A 21,853-nucleotide genomic window follows, 5' to 3' on the forward strand; every position below is an offset into this window, starting at 1 on the left:
CAACTTGAGGATCTTGACTTTGCGGATGACATCAGCCTGGTGTCCCACAAGCAACAACACGCACAGACAAAGCTCACTCGGCTCGCAGAAGAAGCAGCAATGACTGGCCTGACCATCAACATCAAGAAGACGGAGGTAATGCGGGTCAACATAAAGCAAGAAGCCCCACTCCAACTACATAGAGAATGTATTACACAGTCTGACCGTTTCACCTACCTTGGCAGCATAGTCAGCAGCAAGGACGGAGGTACAGATGAAGATGTCAGAAGCCTAATAAGCAAAGCCAGGCTTGCATTCCACACCCTAAGACCTATCTGGAACTCCAAGGCTTTGTCTCTACACACCAAGATCCGCATCTATAATACCAATGTAAAGTCAATCCTTCTGTATGGATCTGAGACATGGCGGGTGACAAATTCCATCACCAACAAGATACAGACATTTATCAATAAATGTCTGCGCCGCATCCTTAACATCCGATGGCCTGAGAAGATCTCCAATACAGACCTGTGGGAGAGAGCCAACCAAAACCCTGCCAGCGACGACATCAAGAAGCGGAAGTGGTGGGGCTGGATTGGCCACACTCTACGAAAGCCAGCCGACAATTTAACGCGACAAGCTCTGGGCTGGAACCCACAGGGGAGGCGCAAGGTTGGGAGACCCAGACAGACGTGGAGGAGATCAGTCCACAGAGAGGTAGAGACAGCTGGCATGACATGGTCCCAACTAGAAAGGGATGCCCAGGACCGGGTCCGATGGCGGCGTGTGGTTGCGGCCTTATGCTCCAATGGGGGCGAATAGGAACGAAGAAGAAGAAGACAACTTGTTTCTAATGAAAATGGTATCTGCTCTATTTTTTTCTTTTTTTGCATTTGTGCGGCGAAGGGACCCGTGACACGCATGTCGGAAATGTATATGGCCCGCAGGCAGAAAAAGGTTGGGCATCACTGATTTAGAGCAATGATTTATTCTTGATCAGTGGAGGTTGTCTTTGGTATTGCTGAGCCATCTTTGAGTCTTAGTTACTGATGTTACAAAACAGAAACGAGACATTTTTTTCTGTTCTTACTCGACAAGATAAACTCTATATTTAAAATGCAAATTTGGTATGTTAAGATTAATGAGATGTGAAATGGAGAAAAGGAAGAAGAAAAAAATGTGAGTTTAGTAGACATCGTTGAGTGTTGCTGCAGTTTTATCTATTGCTGATTGTTTTCCTCTTAGTCATGCACATTGCTTGTTGAGTGTTCTGGATGTAGACAAAAAAGGAAAAGAAGAAGAAAAAGAAATAAAGCATGAATAGAAGAAGGAATAAAACAAATGTCTCTTGATATCAAAGACAATTGCAGAACTTTAGCTGATTACAGGAATTCTTTTATTATATTTATTTAATAAGGTAACTTGAACACAATGAGTAGTGGTAGCAGCGAGTTGTAGATACAAGATCAGTTACCGAACTGAGGAAATGAAAAGCAACACGAAAAACTTATGATCCACCATCTGAGCTCTAATACTTGTTATTCTTGTTCTGTAGACGTCACAAGCTGCTACAGCAAACTGTGATTTTAACTGAACACCTGGAGCAATCAATGTCACTACACAACGACTGACCTACATGAGTCACCGTCTACTTACCATGGTATGGCGGTTAGGTGATACACTGAGTGATATGTTTCTCAATGTTCTGGCGTTAAGTAGTGTAAGTAGGTAGAGTACTCACCTGCTCCTTTAGATAAACAATTGCTAGGTGTGGAGAGGCTTTAATCTGCCTGACCTGACGGTCTACCTGAGTATTTCAGACTAAAGTGTGAGAACATTTTCACTAAGAGTGTTTCATTTATAGACACAGCAACTAATTTGGAAATTCCCGTTAAAATAATTTTGTACAACAGTAGATTTTGCTTATTTGCTTTTTGTGAATTGTAAGGAAATTGCTCTACACAGTTTAAACATAACAATAATTCATAAAAAATATCTGTGTCTTCAAATACAGTGACCTATATTTAATTATGTCGAGGTTTGTTGAAAAACATTATCTATCATCACACGCCGCTTCATGTGTATGTCACACACACACACAAACACTCACACACACAAACACACATACACATAAACAAGCAGCCACACATATATCCTTACCTGTACACAAGCACACATATTAAGAAAAATATTTATGAAGTCTTTCTTTGAATGCAACAATTTAGTTTACGACTTTAAACTTGAAGTTAAACAAAAAAAGACAGTCACGTGAACTTTTGGCCGTAAGTAGGAAACCATTAGCTGGACGGGTCATTCAGCTTATAATAGTAATCTTATTTGGTTTTAACTCTTATTATCTGAATACTTAATCATAGCTTCAAGCGAGAGAATAGAGATTGGCTTGTGTACATGGTTGTAAAAATACAAACAGAAACAGCTTTAAATTCAGACATTAATAATCTTCTGTCTGTGTTGTTTTCAGCCAAATGTAATTGGTGTTGCGGTAATTATTTTGTTTTTATTTTTATTTTTGTTTTGTTTCCAACATGTTCTACACATTTATTTGACGGGTTAACGACAAAGAGTATAATTAACGAATCAAAAAGATGTATTTATCCTGCAGCACCGTCCCTTGACAGTCTTCTTTCCATTCACAAAATGTCACCATTAATGATTTTAAGTAGCATGAAACACTACACATATCTTATTCGCTGATTTAAAATATGAAGGCAGAGTTCTTTTGTTAAGTAAATTATGTCAGAGTACACAACTACTTTTGTACAAAAAAATATTTCAAGGAGTAAAACCAGTGAATCGACGACTTGTATAATCTATCACTCAATGAAACATTTTAATCTTCGCTTTTAGGTTACTACAGTAAATCAAAAAGTGCAGTTTGAAAATGAAAATAGAGGAACAAATAGAAGAAATTCACTCTCTGGAAAGAGTATTTCACCTTTGTGTCGGGGACGCGTTCAATTCACACTTTCACACTACTCGCACTCACTGTACGCTCACTTCCCCTTAAGTGTTCTGTCATTCACAAATCACAGAGATTTGTCGTGGGCAAACAAAACTTTTATATCAGTCAAAATTAAACACACAAACACGATACTGCGAACTACATATATATAAAGTCTGTAGGTCTTCCACACCACGGCATGTAAATCAAAGCTGACGTATGTTTTTGAATATTTCGTTAAAGTCTTAGTTACTCACACCGCACTGCCTGAAGTGAACGTCTGTGCAACCCAAAAATAAAACGTCCTGGTAAATTCCTCCCTTTCCCTGGTCCAGAAGTTGTGCAGTCTTGGCAACACTTGACTGATATCCACGAACAAAACTTTTAGGGGAAACCACATACACGTTCCGGTTCTTAATAGGAGTAAGTGCTGACTTGGCAGATATCTAGTCGACGACTAAGAATATATTCTCTGGGATCAACACACAAGATCCAAAGCAAACACCACGAATATATTCTCTGGGATCGACACACAAGATCCAAAGCGGACACTCCACACTTTCAGTCCGCCTCTCTTCACTTCTCACAACCGTCTGCCTTCTTCCAAATAATTTTCACGCTACGTCCCTCTAAAATTACGTCATAAAATGACGTCGGGTTCTGACGCGAAACTACGACGCAGCAAACACACTCTCATACTGGTAAGGGCAATAATCCCTAACAACAGACAGGGGCAACAACCTTTTTTTTTTTTTACTTAAGTCTAACATTTGAGTTGTAGTCGGCTATACAACAGACAAAACTTAAGGACAGTAACAATTTCATGAAATATTTGACTCTCTGTGTTGCCTGGCGATTAACATCAAACGCACAGGTGATTACATTTTAGTTCTTCTATTGAATATTTTTTTAAATTTATGCTTACAATTGACGAATCCCAAAGAATATAAAAATTAAAATATGTAAGAATGTATAAAAAAAATTCAAAAAAGGTTCATTCTTTATCTCACTATGTGAGACAATAGCTATATATATATATACTGTACTTGAAAATACAAGCGAAATATCATATTAGTCTGTGTATGTCGTTGATTGTGTATCGTTATTTGTACATCTGAGTTGTGGTTCCTATATATACAAATCTATCAACTTCTACTCTTCTGTTTACAGTTGATGAAAAACAAGAAAAAAAGTGATTCAAAAAATCAATTTTTATAAACATTTTTTAAGGCAGGCCACGTGTCTGTTTGTGCTGTCAATCCCTCGTGTATTAAAGAATCCAAGCGTAAGAAGAAAATACAATTAAACGATATAGAAATTTAAATATTATTAGATTTTATTTCTAACGAGTTTCTTTAACACACATGCTAATCTCATTAAGTTTTACTAAATATTAAAACACAAAATCGATTACAGGGTCAAAAGCCAACAGATGGCGTTAATATATAATATATAGCCTATGTTCAGCCCACATATTAAAACAAAGCAGGAAGACTCATATGTAGCATACACAATCACAAAAAGCGATAATTTTACAAAGTAAGTAAGAAATCAACTAAACATTGTTGCTTTAGGATGTCTCAGAATGTGGAGTCGCTATATTCATTCCATCACACATGGAGTCCTAGTGTCTAGTTAGAAAGTCACGTGATGACATCAGTAACAGAGGTTGGCACAGTACAGTACAAAGCACCCATTGTTGATTCATTAGGCATGTGACGATTGTTTACAGTTAACTACTAAAATGAGGCTGGGGTATACAAATCTTCCGGTTAAGTAATATTAATTGTTGAGACTAACAGTGAAGAGCTTTACAAGAGGCTTAGTGTTGGTTTCGGCAGACATCAATCAGTCCACCTACACACGTCCGCGGTATTATCGGACTGTGTTTCCAAGACAAAGAATAGGGTTCACACATTAACCATAATTTTCAGCCGATATATTAAAACCATATAAACAAGAAAACACATCTTTAGTAAGTGCAAACTGAAAACATGAACTGATGAAATCCCCATAAAATCAGTTTAACATCTTAGCTCATCGATGTGTCAGATAACTGAACTGTGAGTCGCTTTATTGTATTGTTAAAATCACAACTGAGTATATCAATAACATTAGTCTCTGTGACACCGAGCTGAAGAAAACAAACCTGAGTGCAGATTGATGCACATTATTATATTCAAGGAATTTCTAAAGTCTATTTCCTATTAAAAGGTTTATTCTGAGACTAACAGGCAGTTACATTTGATTTCATCCTTTGAGCTTTGTAGTGTTTGAGTAGAACTGCTCAACATACTATCATCGTTACTAGTTCCCCTTTTTTCTCTTTTGCTTTCCTTTAGTCGTATTTTTAGAGGCCATTTTATCTTTTCTTAAACCAGAAGAAGACACACAATAAACTCAGTCGTACCACCGCCACCATAAATCACAGTTAAGCAGCTTTCCACAGAAGTGTTTACAAGTCACGTACAGTGTATTTACAACTACTGTACTGTCTGCTGTGCATTTCACTCATTTTCACAAAACTGCGTTAAAGCTAAAGCAAAACATTAAGATGTGAGCTATGACTCAGTGCCTCGTGAAAGTGTTTACCTACTCAGTATGGAAAGTTTTTTTTTAACAAATGAATAGAGAAATTTTCTTCACGCAGAGGCACAGAAACTGTACGTAATAATTTTACTTATTATGTAGCAGGAGCAAAGCACACAACGTATGATTATTTTAATTGTTGATAAACAGTAACTTATGAACAACCTTTTTTCAAAATTAATGAACACAACCAGAAGCCAAAGGTCGATTCAAGGTATTTAACAAGTAACTAATTGACAGCAGCACTTATGTGTATACTTATATAGTGCTGACACAATATATTATATTTGCTAAAATAATATATCATCCCACTCCTCTTCATGCTAAAAAGTTTTCCCTCTTTTCTTTATGTGTGTGTGTAAGGGGGAGGTAGCTTTATTTTTTTTTTGTTAATCTCTTTCAACTGGAAAAAATCCTACACAGATGCAATGTGTACTCGTCTTGTTTTGGATAGCAAACAGTCTGACAAAACAAATTCACTAGAGCTCTCATTGGTAATATCAACTCCCAGGTTGGTGTCATCCTCGATCACAAAAAAATTCTACTTTTATTCTCTAAGCCTTGTTCTCTGATATTCTTTATGTTCTCCAAGATGTACGAAGGGCTGTCACCTGTAAAACAGACAACAGAGCAGCAGGTACAAACAATGTACAAGTGTAAACTTTAATAAATTGAAAAAACGTTTTATGCCAACTCCAGGAGATAGGTAAGACAAGTGTCTTCTCTTTATTGTTCATTAACAGCAGTTTTCTAGACAACTTCATGTAATCACCGTTAAAGAGACCGTTATAGTCTGCCCAGGCAATCCCAAACTCCTCTGTGTAATATAAAGTGTGTTTGTGTTAAGACCTCGACTGTTTACGATTGTGTAGTGTGTTGTCGTCACTGCAGATAACTAAACATTCTTTAGTAGGGAGACTAGTGTTCACTGTAAACTCATTTGAGGCATTCCTTAATAGGCCTGTGGGGCAGAAAGAGTGTGTGAAGTTTGTGAAGGAAAGAGTCGGGAGTAATGTAGTTCCTTGCCCAGAAAATGGGGGAAAATAAAGGAACGACATGCCTGGACAAGTCCCAAAGTTGACAGAAGAACCTCACCAAAATGTTACAAATATTACAAAGGTTCTACCTCCCTCATAGTTGTAACAGGTGGAACTACTGGAGAAGCCAACAGAGGCTCATTTGTTTCAAAGAATATTGAGATTTTACTCGGAGGCGTGGATAACCGTCGCTACTCCCAGACTAACGGAAAAGATCCACTAATGGATAATTTTCTTTTTGTGTTGTGATTAGTCTAACAACCTAGTGACCCAGAGATGCTACCTTTGCTTTTCAAAAGGCCTCGTGGCGGACATCTTGAGTGAAAGTAGTTTATAGTTTGTGAAAACCAATTAGCGGATCCATATCCATTATCAGACATTGGAATTTCTTGGTTTTCAAAAAAACAAGCTTTAGAGACTGTGACCCAAGTCGTCCTACTTAATTCAGAAAACTTTGAGATAGTGTAGAATATATAAATAGATATAGAGTGATTCATGTGTTTATGTATTTACTTTTGTGTTTACAACCCTGCATGACGTTCTTTAGTAAAATTGATCGTAAAGATACAGTGTTTGGTTGTAAACATATCTACATTAAGGATCATGCTTAGAAAAGAGAAAAAGAATTTCAAAGAAAATAAGTATTACAACAGCAAATGAAGCTAATGAAGTAAAAATAAATTCCACTGGGCACTGAGACACCCACTGATCTATGTTTGTTTTCTTCTGTCAGTGTCAGTGTCTGCCTGTATGACTGACTGTGGTGTTTGTGATAACCTGTGTCTCTTACCTTAACAACTGAACTGCTAATACTAAATACAGCAAACCAGGGTTGTGTAGCAATTTTTGCTGCAACACCCTGGTCCTGTCCGTTGATGTAGAGGTGAAGGTCGTTGCATGAGGTCACCAGTACCCCGACTCGACTCCCGACTTTAAGTCTCCCGAGTTCTTTTGTGAGCGGTATCGCCATCTACATATAAATACCTGATATTTTTATCTTAATAATAAAATATTGGGCGTGGAGTGAGCCCCCCACCTTGACCTCCGTCTTTAACTCTAACACGCACTTCTCGACAATTATTTTTTGTAACTGAGTACGAGAAAAAATGCTTAGTATTTCCGAAAAATGTTAGGTATGAGTAGGGTGATTTCATTTACTTGATGTACAAAAGAAGATTTTGTTTAAACACTAGGGTCTAATTTATTTAGGTCAGTAAAAGCTTTAGTTCAATTTCTCCAAACGGATTTTCCTCGGCTTAGGAAAACATTTTTACAAATCAAGTCTTAGAACACACTTCCATTTTTTTCTCCACAATTTTATAAAATTTACCGTCCAAAAAAATCAAACCGCGAAAATAACTTATCCTATTTCACCTAAGCAAACATATACGCATTCGTCTAAGTCTCTCTTATCGGCCTCATTCTACATATTTAGATGTCTGTAGGTTTTTATTTACAGTAAGCAAAGATTTTGATTTCAATTTGGAAATAAATTTTTTGACCGAAGATTTACCTGCTCATTAGAAATAAAAGAAAAGAAAATTAAGCTAAGCCTTCAATTGTGCTTTGTGTAATAAAAAAAGATAAAAAAAGTGAATGTCACTTAGCTTCCTCTCTTACACGTGGACCAAACCACAAGTCATCTGCACTCACAGATATAAAGACTTACATGTTTTTGCTGGTACAAGACCCAACCTGGCATGATGATTACGGAGTCTTGCAGGTCAGTAGACCATGTTGTCACAGTAAGGCCTGCAGGAGAAATTGTTGTCACACCCAGTGCTAGCTCGGTGTACCCATCTGTTACTGCGTCCACTCTGACCTGCGTCAACATCCCAGTGTCATGACATGTCAAGCTGTGACAGTTGATTAAGATGACTATTTGCACTAAAGGATGTCAATCTCTCGGTAAAGCCACAAGCGTGAAAAGAGAAAGAATGTATTGAGACTACTCAATCCGTCGTAAGTAAGCTGTCATCAACGTGTATTAACGATTTTAAGAAAATGGAAACTAAATCATTCAAAATGATTTTTTGTTCGCGTCTGTAAAAGAAAGAAACATAAATAAAGTAATTTTTAATCTGAAGCCCGATTTATTACTAACAGTACTAATCATCATTATAATGATAATCGTTGTCATCATCATAGTTTTAGTGAAATGTCTTACTTCATACAAGACGTTCGCTAACATAGGGTCACGTGACACGACCACCCAGTCACCGATAGTATTCAGCTCTATCTTCTCCGCGGTCCTGTTACCGTTCGTCAGACGAATGTTCTTTCCGCAGTTGTCATGGAACACAAAGACTGGTGGCTGAGGGTCAAACTGTAAAAAATATTCTCTTGTCCATGAAAATTATACACATATCTATAGTATACTGTGTTTACTTACTAAAAATGTTTGTGTATTAGTGTTATGATTTCTATTTGATAATTATTTTTTCTGCTGACATCTACAATCATACTCTTCGGAAAGTCTTATGTCTATAAGAGTCCACTTCCCATACATTAAATCATATCACACATTAACCTTTACATTCGTTTGAAGAATTTACAGGCGATGAAATAAAACATTCATTCTGAAATAAATTTAGCGAAACTACAACAGACTGTGTGTGTCTGTAAGTTTTTATGTAAGGAAATGGGATATACACTTTTGTGATCTGCGTTTTGCTAGCTACAGTGTTAGTCCTGACATTTATTTAAGCTCTAAACAACAGTCACAACAGGATGTTGATAAAGATGTATAACAGTTTGTCACGGACCATCCGCAGACATGCGCATTCTTTCCAAAAACCAATATAAGATCGCTTAAGGGTGGGCGTCCCTCCTTAGAGGCACCACTAATTATTAGAACCAAACACAAGTTTACAAGTAGACAAAATATGCACAGTAATCCACAGTCAATAATAATAACACTCCATCACGTACACACCATCAAAGTTTACCAAGTCACTGCCGGAATCCACACGGCACCAATTTAAAGAGTTACAATAATAACACACCATCAAAGTTCAACATGTCACTCAGCCGGAATCCACACGGCATCATATGAAGAATTACCATAATAACACACCATCAAAGTTCAACATGTTAATAACCGTTTAGTCCCTGCAGCTCTCCAGTCCCCTGGTTTCTTTTAGTCTACTTTAATCTTTTCTTCTACAGTTCAATAAATGATAAAAGAGTGTTTTTACCATACCGATAAGTTACTGTCAGGCGGGGTAGAACAATATGCAGCTGGGATAAAACTTAGAGGGAAACCATCCCTCCTCCGGCGGTTAGTTTCAGCTGACCAGGCACCCTCCCTGGTGGTGGTCGGTACGTCCGCGTAAGGAAGCCCCCTCCTTACTCCGAGTCCACTGCTCCTGCTCGCCCACGTCGGTGTGCAGTTTCTTGGCCCCCAAGAATGTGCACGGCCGGTTGCTCTCACCACAGAGCTCCCACGGCGATGATTTAGTTTCAGCTGACCAGGTACCCTCCCTGGTGGTGGTCGGTACGTCCGCGTAAGGAAGGGCAGGGTAGCCCCCTCCTTACTCCGAGTCCACTGCTCCTGCTCGCCCACGTCGGTGTGCAGCTTCTTGGCCCCCAAGACTTTGCACGGCCGGATGCTCTCACCACAGAGCTCCCACGGCGATGACGCGGACTACAGAAACACGATGTACATCCACAGTAGTACATCTGCACTAGTACATCTCCCGTAATACAGCCACTGTATCACATCCACAGAGATGGTACTACCACAAAGTAGATCCCCCGTAATACATACATATTTTTACGTCCACAGAGATCGTCGAGTCGGTGAATTAAAACCACAAATCCACCAAATTATCATCAGCCGCCCCCTGGCCACTTATGGTCGGGCTTAAATATACCCACCCCAGTCTCTCTAGACCAGGTGTCAGCACTGCCTGTCCCGCACGTGGTCTTCGCTGAAGTGCGTCGCAAGCATTTTCTAAAAACAAACCGTCAACACCGGATGTCAACCTTCCCCCATCCCGTCTTGCCCCCTCTACTACGCAGTTGTCCGTTACACAGTTAAATTTCCTCTGTTTACTTTGAGAGCTGTAGAAACAAGTAATGAACAATTATCTAGTGATGCTGTGTAGATACTTTGTGTCCTCTTAAACCTTTTTACAAGAGCCTTCTCATAGAACTTGCTTATCGTTAGATCGTGTGTTTGAGCGCACGTTCGGTTGTATCCAGTTAAGTTCAAATGTAATTGTTGAGTGTATCGGTATCGCATGCAAAAATACAAAAGGAAAGTATGCTTTGAATCTATCACAATGCTTCCTAAAATAATACATTTCCTGAACACATGTCACATGACCAGACTGTTTTCATAATATATTTTAAGATGGTTAAAGATTCTAACGACCTGCTTGTTAAAACTTAAGCACCCCGATGTGGTGAGAAATCAGCGGGCACAGATAACACAGATATATGGCAAACGTGCTTTCTCTCTGTTTTGAATCACATATATATACACACTACATATAACTCCATTTTCGCTTTGTCACTAGCTGCTGATACAAGGGATTGAAAAAGGTTTCTGAAGAAATGGAAAAAGACTAGCAAACAAAAATTTTGTTTAAATGTTACAAAAACCCCGAAGAAAGAGAGAGAATTAATTTGACAGATCTTAACCATAGAATACTCTTCATTTAATCAACAAAGTCGCTGATGTGATTCAATACCCAACTGTAAATGGAAAATTATAGACATACTTTCTTCCAGCTGTTAGAGCTTTTACAGTTGAGGAAATTAAGCAAAAGTTCAAAACTGTTTCTTTATATGTTTTATGATATATATATATAGACGATGCTAAAAATATTGAAAAATTGTTACCTGGTTTTTCTTTACAAACTTTTTCTTTTTGGAAGAATCATTTGGCAGGTAGTAACAGAGAGAGAAGATTGAGAAATATGCGATGGACTTGGACTGCTAAATGTAATATTGCATTGTTCCCCTAAATGAGTTACTTGTGAAATTTCTAGGCGTGTAATATAATGGAAAATAGGTGAAAAATATTTTACACAATTTACATACAAACTTGCATATAGCTACATTAATACATATATCAGGAGTACAAATAAAATGTGTGAAAAAGATTATTTACCTTGATTTGCTTATCAGTCTTTTCCACTTTAAACGAGCAGCTTGAGAAGGAACTCTATTAACAGACAGAGAGCATTGAGAAACATGTCATTTGATGATCCCAAACTTGATTAACAGTCTGAAAACAAGACTCTTTTAAGAATTTTTCTTTGAGTTAGTTTGCATATTTAAAAAAGGTTTATATCATTTTCTGCTTCTCTTTATTTTAATGTTTATTCTTTTCAGTCACTCTAACAGACATTTAGTAGTGAGAGAGACAGAGAACGTCGTTACTCGTTGACTTCATTAAATCGTTCACTTGCTTCACTGACCACAACTAATGGCTCTTATATGTTTCATCTTGTATTTAGCGTATTTAAATAATATACATATACATAAACACATTAAAGTTTAAAAATCTATTATATGTATATTACCAAAAACAGTTATTTATTATGATTGCATACTAGTTTCACATACCATTAGTATGGGGTCTTAATTTGTCTGTTACTGAATGCATTTGATGTCCTAATTAATATAAAAGTAAAAATAGACATTTAAAAATGAATGGTTTGTCCATAAATATGCATATCTATACACTTTTATAATATAAATTAATACAAATAATACAAATTAAATGTGTAATGTATAAATCTATTACAAACATCAATATAGTATCTTAAAATATATAACAATTGCTCATTACAATGTTATCCCAAATAAAAAATTGGAATACAATTTACTAATAAATAACGGGTCTAAGAATTTTCCTGACGAGTTACCCTAAGTGACTCTTACTTATACGACCAAGTTAATGTAAGTATCAACCGTTATCACAAACACGCAGAGTAACATCTTTTTTCTCTTTCTCTCAAAAATGTTTACAGACTACACATAACAGCACAGAATGGGATTTTATGTACACACACACCTTTATCTATCGCATTGTAACTTGGACACACTCTCGCTGGATACTTCTAGCAGAGAGGAAAGGACAATGAAAGAAGGATGGCTGAAAGACGAGGAAACCTGTTTCTTTTAACAAAAAACAAATTAATAATACAACAAAAAGCAGTTAACCTTTTTTTTAAACTTAGTCCTCAGATGCTCCAATTTCAGGAGCTCGTTTTTTATCCGACCCACAACTTCTTGACTCCATTCTGCACTTGACAAGGGTATCTCCCACACCACTTGTTTCAAGTCAGCGCTGAGGTCAAGGCTGTTGACCCTGTCTGTCAGAGCCTGTGTCATGTGTATCAGTGCAGGACGTGGTGACACTGCCACCGCTCGCGTCACAATGAGTTTGTGTGACGTCACCTTCCCTACACGGTTGCTAAGGGCAGTCTTGACGTCACGTAATGAATTCCTGATTTGAAGATGTGATACACGAGTCTTGTCCTTTACCTTGTCACGAAAATCTTCCACCAGCTTGTGAAGACGGTCACATGTCTTGTCTACTTGCGCCATGTCTTCTTGTTCGCTGACATCAACTTCCTGTAGACGTGACGTCACCTGACCTATAGCCTGCTCTAGCTTCTGCTCCGCTTCTACCAGAATCTTTGTTAGGTGGGTAAGTGAGTTTTCAGCTGAATGTATTTCAAAATCAAAATCGCTTACTTTTAAACATCCACTGTGTTTCTGAACCTTACAGGATTTGCAGACAACGAGTCGGTGACAGAAGCAAAAGCTGTCCGCCTGTTTGTCACCGTGGTCAGCACACAGTGCAGGGCGGCTGGCAGCCAGACGTTCAGGTGTCACAGTGCTGATACTCTCCACATCGTGACTGCGGCTCATCGAAAGTTTTCTGTGAGCCTTTGTACACGCTGTACACAACATGTCCTGACACTGCAGACAGATGAAGTCCGCCCTGACGTCCTCACACACACAACAAAGGTGATCTTTACTCAGCACACGAGCGCTCTCCACCAGCGCTTCCATCACAAAGTCTGTCGGCAGGGCGTCAACAGTGTCAGACGAACTTCCATCTGACTGCTCTACTATAGGACATCTACACAGCGGACACCCGGCATCAGGTTTGGAATCCATCCAGGAAATGACACATTCTCGACACAGGAGATGACCACAGGGTAGAATCTTTGGTGTGGTGAGTTCTTCTGTGCACACAGCACACTCTCTTTCGTGTGGCTCAGCCATCCTGGATTCTAAGTTACTGATTATAGGAAACATACAGACAAGTTAGAGGGACAATAACACAAATTTAATGCAAGAAAATTAATGTAAATTGTGAACTATTGTTTCAGGATTTTTTGCAGACATTTCTATCGCTGCTGGTTTTCTTAACCGTGCTCCGTGACATGTATGTGTGTTGTGATTAGAAGAAAAAAAGCAAAGGATGGAGAGACTAGAAAAGAAAAGCGAAGGAGCAGCAGAATAGTGAAAAGATAAAATTTTTTTCTCTTTCTAAAACGAAACATGAGAAAGTCTCCTAAAGAGAATATCAGAAAGTTATTCGATTATAATACTTCTTTTATTATTTCTGATTGATAATTATTCACAAATATTTTAATGTCATCAGCTTTGGCAGGTTCTTTCAGTGACAACCTATTTTTTCGCGGACATTTACAATTGTATTAACTTTCTTATTTTAACAAAGACCAGAACCCGAATTGATGAGGTGTAAAGTAATGTTTATGTCAGTAGCTTCTCTTTTGATTTTATTTATTTTCTAGAAGTTACCAACCACTAAAGCATACTGTAAATTAACTAAATACCTATTGACTGTTATTACACAACGACTGACCTACCTGAGTCACACTGTTGTCACAAAGATGGCGGGTTGCTGTATCCACTGACCCAGATGTTGGCGAATGTGTTAACGATATGTGGTGTATTGCAATGTTATGATACTGTTTACTTACTGCCGCTCCTTCTAATGAACGAGTTAGGTGAGAGTTGGCTGTCTGGCCTGACAATATACCTCAATATTTCAGACTAAAATGTCCAGAAACTTATCTTTCACAACGTCTTCTCGCTATCACGACAGGCGGAGCAGTGACAATAACAATCAGGTTTACGTGACGTTCATAGAATTACATCTACTAATCTGGGAATTCCCGTCACAGTAGTTCAATCCACTTTTCGTTTCGTTCCTTTTTATCTTTTATTTTAGAGAAATCGGCTTAGCTTACATCGATTACTTTTTAAAAATTCTTTTGTACATATACAGTGACCTCTACTTATTTCTGTTGAAATTCGTTGAATCACATTATACATCATGATCGGTTATTCTGCCACATTGTAAGAAATCAAGAGTGTGTGAAATGGGATGGAATGACAGCTTTTGAAAAGACCTGATTAGACTGTGGATGGTGTGATCCAGGGCTGAACGTGTTGCATTGAATAAAAGCTGTGCTAGGTAGCGTACTCATCACTTAAGAAAAGAATCTTATCTTCATTAGCGATTGTTTGTGTACGTGTGTATTTTCGGCTTCATTATTGATCAGTATTGATTTTATGTGTACATTCTCTTGAGAATCATAGCGCAGAAGTATTTACAAATTTTATTTTGTGCAATATAGAACTACAACAAAAAAGGAACTGTAAATATTTTACCTATACTGACTGCGATTTCCAGGTTAACACAAGATTCACATTATAATACTATTAAATCGCATTAGAAAGGCCCGTAGCCCTACCAAATTTAAAATTATTCGGCGCATGCGCAGTACATACTCGGTGGCGGTTAGGACCAATCGTCTTTTACTAGCTACACTCTTTCATCTTCATTGATGCAAATAAAGGGTCAATAGAATCAAAGAAAATTTCATAGTCTTAAAAAATCACTTTGAAGTCAGTAATAATTGTAAGTAATTAATAATTTTAGTTAGTGGACAACAAAAACAAAGCAAAACCAATGAAAGGGAAGCGAGACTCTCGAGTCCAGCACAGTCTGCCTGTGTGTAGCTCTTCCACCTTCTACGCTGTTGTACAAAACTTTTTCTGGTGTTACTATCGTCAACACCTTTGTGAACAAGTGATGACAACTGGACATTGAGTGGTTTTATTTTTAAACCTTTTTCTTTCATTTTTACGGTAGATAAATATTTGCTTATTCATAAGCAGCATTTTATTACAGAACACAATCATGTAAATGCTAATTTAAAGATATTAATTTAAAAAAATAATTTCTGGAAACACTATTATGTAGACGTTTTTGTATTGTTTACACAAGATAAAACACGGACTTCTTTTAATTTCAAGATTTTCCTACTCTTTTCCTTTTTGTGTCGGGTGAGTGAAGAGTAGCTCAAACAAAAGCAAAATATGTATTTTTCCCCTAGTTGTTAATGTCTATCAATAGAAAAAGTAATCATATGCAAAACATATGTACTCTTCGCGTATAATAAACAGGTTAACAAAACAAACTAGTGTTCTTATTGGTGGTATCACTACGCAGTTAAATGTCTTCGTCAGTAACACAAATATTCCTCTTTTGCTGCTTCAGGCTTCTTCTTCTTTAATTTTTTTATGTCCGCCTTGATGTGGGAAGGGCTGTCACCTGTTAAACAAACAACGAGGCAACAAGAACAGAACATAATGTTTTACCTATACAGCAAATAAACATTTTTGAAATCTCCACTTTCCGGGTAAAATCTGTACGTCAGCGGCAGGAAAAGTACTTATAATGTTCACACATTTTTTTTTACTTTAACTTCAGACTTCTGGGCATTTTCACGTTGTCACAGTTTAATAGTTATACTATCTCTATCCGATCCGACACTATGCTGTATAACTTGTCTCTCACCTTAATGACTGTATCGTAAATACTAAAGACAGCAAAACATGGTCGTAATACAGATTTTGCTGCCACACCCTGGTCCTGTCCGTCGACGAAGAGGTGAAGATCGTTTGATGAGTCCACTAGGACCCCGACTCGACTCCCAATTTGAAGTTTCTGGAGACCTTCTCCTAACGCGTTCAACACCTGAAGACAAATACCTATTAATTTAAGCTTTTAATAAAATATTAAATATTTACACTAATCCCCCACCTTGAATCACGTCTTTAATTGCAATGTGCCCTTTCCAAGAATTATTTGTAACTGTGTATGATAACAAAAATTCTTCCTGCCTTCCGAAAACTATTGGGTAATGGCTATGATGGTTGTATTGTTTCGTGACACAAAGGTCCTGACTTACGACTGAGGTCTGATTTATAATGAGGTCAGGTAAAGCCTTAATTAAATTTCTTTCTCCTTACTATGTATTCCTCGGCTTAAGTCAACATTCCCACAGATTTGTGGGAATCACCTACTTCCTATCTTATACTCATTCAAGCTGAACGTATACATAAGGGATTTTTATGTCTTGTTGAAATTTCCCTGTACACTGTGATGTTGTTAGGCACATATCTACAGTAGACAAAGAAGTTTGGGTAAATAGCATGTCACTAATTAGTGTGTACTAATTAGAACACGATCATTTAAGTAAACCTTTAAAATGCTGAGTTAACATGAAAAAAGTGAAGGAAGACCAAACCACAGAGCCATTTGTTTGTACATGTAGCCATGGAAACTCACAGTTTCTCCTTGGTGGAGGACAAAACTGGGCCCTACAATGACGGGGTCTTTCAGGTCAATGGACCCGTTTGTCACTAGCAGCTGGTCAGGAGGGATTCCTGTGACACCCACGAATAGTTCACTGTATCTTGCTGATACTGCGTCCACTCTGACCTGTGTCAACATTACACTATCATGACATGCCAATATGTGACAGCTAATTAGGGCGAGTACTTGATCTACATACTGCCTCTCTCTTACTATAAATTAAACAAAAAGCGTGACCAGAGACATTATGTTATGATACTACTCAATCCATCGAGATAAGCTTTCAAATTGTCTTCACGATTTGAAGCAAAAATTCAGAATGATTGTTTTGTTTTCATCACTGTGATATAAGAGAAATAGGTGTGAATGACATTAAATGTTTTACCGTAGCACTTTAAAAAAAATATTACTACTAATAATCATCATACTTCATACAAGACGTTCGTCGACATAGCGTCACGAGACACAACCTGCCCGTTGCCCAATGTATACGGCTCAATTTTCTTGGCGGTCATCTTAAAGTTCTTCAGACGGATGTTGGTTCCGCAGTTTTCATGGAACACAAAGGCTGCTGGCTGTGTGTCCAAATGTAAATGATATCCAGAAACAAAAACATACACACGCACACACAGACTGTCTTTCTCAAAAGATAGTTCTACAGACTGCATATGATACCATAATTTTTTTAACGCACACACATTGACGCTCTCTGAATGCCGATACAAGCAAGGGAAAAGTAAAGGTCCTTGAGATGAGAATGACAACTATAAGACAAAATAACTGTTGTGTTAACAAAAAGGGCTAAATGAATAATAAAATACCAAAAATATACCTCTGACTCTGTGTTCTGTTGACTGAACTTCACGAGTTCGTTTTCTATCCGACCCGCAACTTCTTGACACCATTCTACACTTGACAAGGGTTTTACCCACACCTCTTGGTGCAGTTCAGCGCTAAGGTCAAGGCCGATGACCCTGTCTGTCAGAGTCTGTGTCATGTGTATCAGTGCAGGACGTGGTGACACCGCCGTGGCTCGCGTCAAAATGTGTTTGTGTGACGTCACCTTCCCGAGACGGTTGCTAAAGTTAGTCTTCACTTCACGTAATGAATTCCTGATTTTGAGATGTGACGTGCGAGTGTTTTCCTTTAACTTGTTACAAAAATCTTCCACCAGCTTCTGAAGACGATCACATGACTTGTCTACCTGCGCCATGTCTTCTTGTTCGCTGACATCAACTTCCTGTAGACATGACGTCACCTGACCTATAGCCTGCTCTAGCTTCTGCTCCGCTTCTACAAGAATCTTTCTTAGGTCGTTCAGTGAATTTTGGGCTAATTCTTTTTCATCTTCAAGATAGTTTGTTTCTCGACATACTTTGTGTTTGTGAGACCTACAGGCTGAGCAGACAGCGAGGCGGTGCTCGCGGCAGAAGAACTCCGCCTGTTTGTCGCCGTGGTCAGCACACAGTGCAGGGCGGCTGGCAGCCAGACGTTCAGGTGTCACAGTGCTGACACTCTCCACATCGTGACTGCGGCTTACTGAGAGCTTCTTATGAACATTGGCACACGCTGAACACAACATGTCCTGACACTGCATACAGATGAAGTCCGCCCTGACGTCCTCACACACACAACAAAGGTGATCTTTACTCAGTACACGAGCGCTCTCCACCAGCGCTTCCATCACAAAGTCTGTCGGCAGGGCGTCAACAGTGGCGGACGAACTTCCATCTGACTGCTGTGCTATAGGACATCGACACAGAGGACATCCAGCTGCAGATTTCGAATCCATCCAGGAAATGACACATTCTCGACACAGGTGATGACCACAGGGTAGAATCTTTGGAATGGTAAAGTCATTCGTACACACGGCACACTCTCTTTCGTCTGGCTCAGCCATCTTGACAAACCTCAATATACAAAACATTTAAACATAATGCACGGTTTGAAGTTTTAGGTTAGTGGTTATCTCTGTAAAACAGAATTTAGTGTAAAGACATTTACATCACATTGCTGTGTTTTTGAAAAGGTATTTTCGAGTGGAACAAAATCAAGAAAAAGAGGAGTGCAATCGAAGAAGGATAAAGGTTTAATGAAAAAGAAAATCTGTCGGCAGGTTGTCAAGAGTGTAGCACGAACTTCGATCTAACTGCTCTACGATAGGACACCTACACAGCGGACAACGAGCTTAACGTTTGGAATCCGTCGGAGAAGTGACACATTGTCGACACAGTAGATAACAAAATAGTTAAATCATCAGAGTAATGATTTAGTGTTAATCACTGGACGTTGTCTTTCTTATCGCTGAGCAATCTTTGAGTCTATGTTACTGATGTTACAAAACAGAAACGTGACAATTTTTTTTCTTTTCTTACTCGACGGGATAAACTCAAAATTTTAAATACAAATTTGGTAGATAAAGATTAATGAGATGTGAAATTAAGGAAAGGAAGAATTAAAACAACGTGAGTTTAGTAGACATCGTTGACTGTTGCTGCAGTTTTTCTATTGCTAATTGTTTTCACTTAGTCTTGCACCTTGCAGGTTGAATGTTCTGGATGTAGGAAGAAAAGAAATGAAACATAAAATAGAAGAACTAAAACAAATGTCTCTTGACATTAAAAACAATAGCAGAATTTCAGCTGATCACATGAATTATTTTTGTTATTTAATGAGGTAATTTGAACAGAGTGATTAGTGGCAGCAGTGAGGTACAGATACACAACCAGTTAGCGAACTGAGGAAATGAAACTGTCGTGAAGAACTTATGATCCAGCACCTGACCTCTAATACTTGTTATTATAATTCTGTACAAGCTCTAGGCTGCTACAGCAAACTGTGAACATAACTGAACACCTGAAGCAATAAATGTCACTACACAACGGCTGACCTACCTGACTCACCCTCTACTCACAGTACATGGCGGGTAGGTGACACACAGACCAGGAACTTACTCAATGTGTCGACACTAAGTAGTGTAAGTAGTTAGTGTACTCACCTGCTCCTTTAGATAAACAATTGCTAACTTTGTAGAGGCTTTACTCTGCCTGACTTGTAAGTCTACGTAAGTATTTCAGACCAAAGAGTCTATTTAGCTCACAGTGTTTCTCGCTACGACGACCGGTCGTGTCTGTGTACGTCACGTGATATTTATCGACACAGCAACTAATTTGGAAATTCCCGTTACAATAATTTTGTACACAATTAGATTTTGCTTAATTGGGTTTGTTTGTGCATTGTAAGAAACCACTCTAGACAGCTTAAACCGAACAATGATATGTAACAAATAACTGTTTTCAAGTACATTGATATATATTTATTAATGTCAGACTTTGTTCAAAACATTATCTATCATGACCTGTAATTTTGTTGCACATAATGAGAATAATTGTGGGTAAGTCGTCATGCAAATAAGAATAGAAGATGCTAGAAACACGTGGTCACCACGTTACTTGAAGGAGCTATGAAGGTCTGGGAGTGGAAAGTAGGGAGCCACACAGTCCCACTGACTACAGTGTCCCTCCAGCAGAGGACACTGTGAGTATTGTTGTCTTGTTCTATATATATATATAAGTGACGTCATTGTAACGTTTTGCGTGACAGTCCCGTATTTGAACGTGCCCTCACCTACCATCCACTACTTGTGTGATGATGTGTCTTTCACTGATGTCCACATTCTTCTGACGGGAGTAAACTTTTCATCAACATTAATTGCTGTTAATTTTTAAGCTGCCCAGTGATAACCTTTTTCTAGAAATGTAAGTGGACCTACTTTCCATGTAAATCTCTTTTACTCAAGCTTAATAATTGTGTTGTAGTCGGCTGTACAACAGACACAAACTTAAGGACAGTAACAATTTCATGAAATATTAGACTCTCTATATTTTCTTGTGATCACCATCAAACGCATAGGTGATTACATTTTAGTTCTTTTATATATATATTAATGTATGCTTACAATTGAAGAAAAGCAAAGAAATATAAAAATTAAAATATGTAAAGCATAAGAAAATTAAAAAAGGTTCATTGTTTATCTCTCTTTGTGAGACAATAGCTGTATACAAACTTGAAAATACAAGCGGAAAAAACATACTAGTCCATGCATTTTGTTGCCTGTGTATCGTTATTTGTACATCTGAGTTTTGGTTCTCATATACGATCTATCAACTTATGCGCATCCGTTTACAGTTGATGAAAATCCAGAAAAAAAGTGATATAAAAATGCAACTTTCAACAACATTTTTATAAGGTCACATGTCTGTTTATGCTGTCCGTCTGTCCTGTACTAAAGAATACAAGCGTAATGAGAAAATACAAGTACACGATGTAGAAATTTGAATATCATTAGATTTTATTACTAGAGAGTTTCTTTAACATACACACTAATCTCATAAAGTTTTACTTATCAAAGCATATAGTGGATTACAGCGTCAATAGCCAACAGATGGCGCCAATATATAATATAAAACCTATGCTAAGACCACATTAAAACAAAGCAGGAAGACATATCTGTAGCATACACAATCACAAAAAGCGATTATTTTACAAAGTAAGAAATCATCTAAACATTGTTGCTGTATGCTTTATCAGAATGTGGAGTCGCTTTAGAAAAAAATTCTTTGG

The 21,853-nt window shown here is 37.9% G+C and overlaps 2 protein-coding genes across 3 annotated transcripts; both read right to left on the reverse strand.

The window, feature by feature from the left end:
- Positions 1–3,042: 3,042 nt before the first annotated feature.
- On the reverse strand, positions 3,043–16,359 carry LOC112576265 (E3 ubiquitin-protein ligase TRIM33-like). 2 transcript variants are annotated; one of them, XM_025258587.1, is made up of 7 exons: positions 14,430–16,357; positions 12,745–13,834; positions 11,687–11,740; positions 8,735–8,893; positions 8,237–8,389; positions 7,358–7,537; positions 3,043–6,141 (listed from the first exon to the last, which is right to left on the reverse strand). In XM_025258587.1, the coding sequence occupies exons 2-7, from the start codon at positions 13,816–13,818 to the stop codon at positions 6,109–6,111; spliced, it is 1,653 nt and encodes a 550-aa protein (XP_025114372.1). In that variant the 5' UTR covers positions 13,819–13,834; positions 14,430–16,357; the 3' UTR covers positions 3,043–6,108. The 2 variants fall into 2 exon arrangements, with proteins under 2 accessions (XP_025114372.1, XP_025114371.1); XM_025258586.1 differs by lacking the exon at positions 3,043–6,141 and having other exon boundaries at positions 6,780–7,537; positions 14,430–16,359.
- Positions 16,360–17,217: 858 nt separating this feature from the next.
- LOC112576295 (E3 ubiquitin-protein ligase TRIM33-like) lies at positions 17,218–20,388 on the reverse strand. Its single transcript, XM_025258648.1, has 3 exons — positions 20,229–20,388; positions 18,063–19,140; positions 17,218–17,805 (listed from the first exon to the last, which is right to left on the reverse strand). The coding sequence occupies exons 2-3, from the start codon at positions 19,128–19,130 to the stop codon at positions 17,653–17,655; spliced, it is 1,221 nt and encodes a 406-aa protein (XP_025114433.1). The 5' UTR covers positions 19,131–19,140; positions 20,229–20,388; the 3' UTR covers positions 17,218–17,652.
- Positions 20,389–21,853: the final 1,465 nt, after the last annotated feature.

Source organism: Pomacea canaliculata, linkage group LG11 (genome assembly GCF_003073045.1).
Source record: "Pomacea canaliculata isolate SZHN2017 linkage group LG11, ASM307304v1, whole genome shotgun sequence".
Lineage (NCBI taxonomy): Eukaryota > Metazoa > Mollusca > Gastropoda > Architaenioglossa > Ampullariidae > Pomacea > Pomacea canaliculata.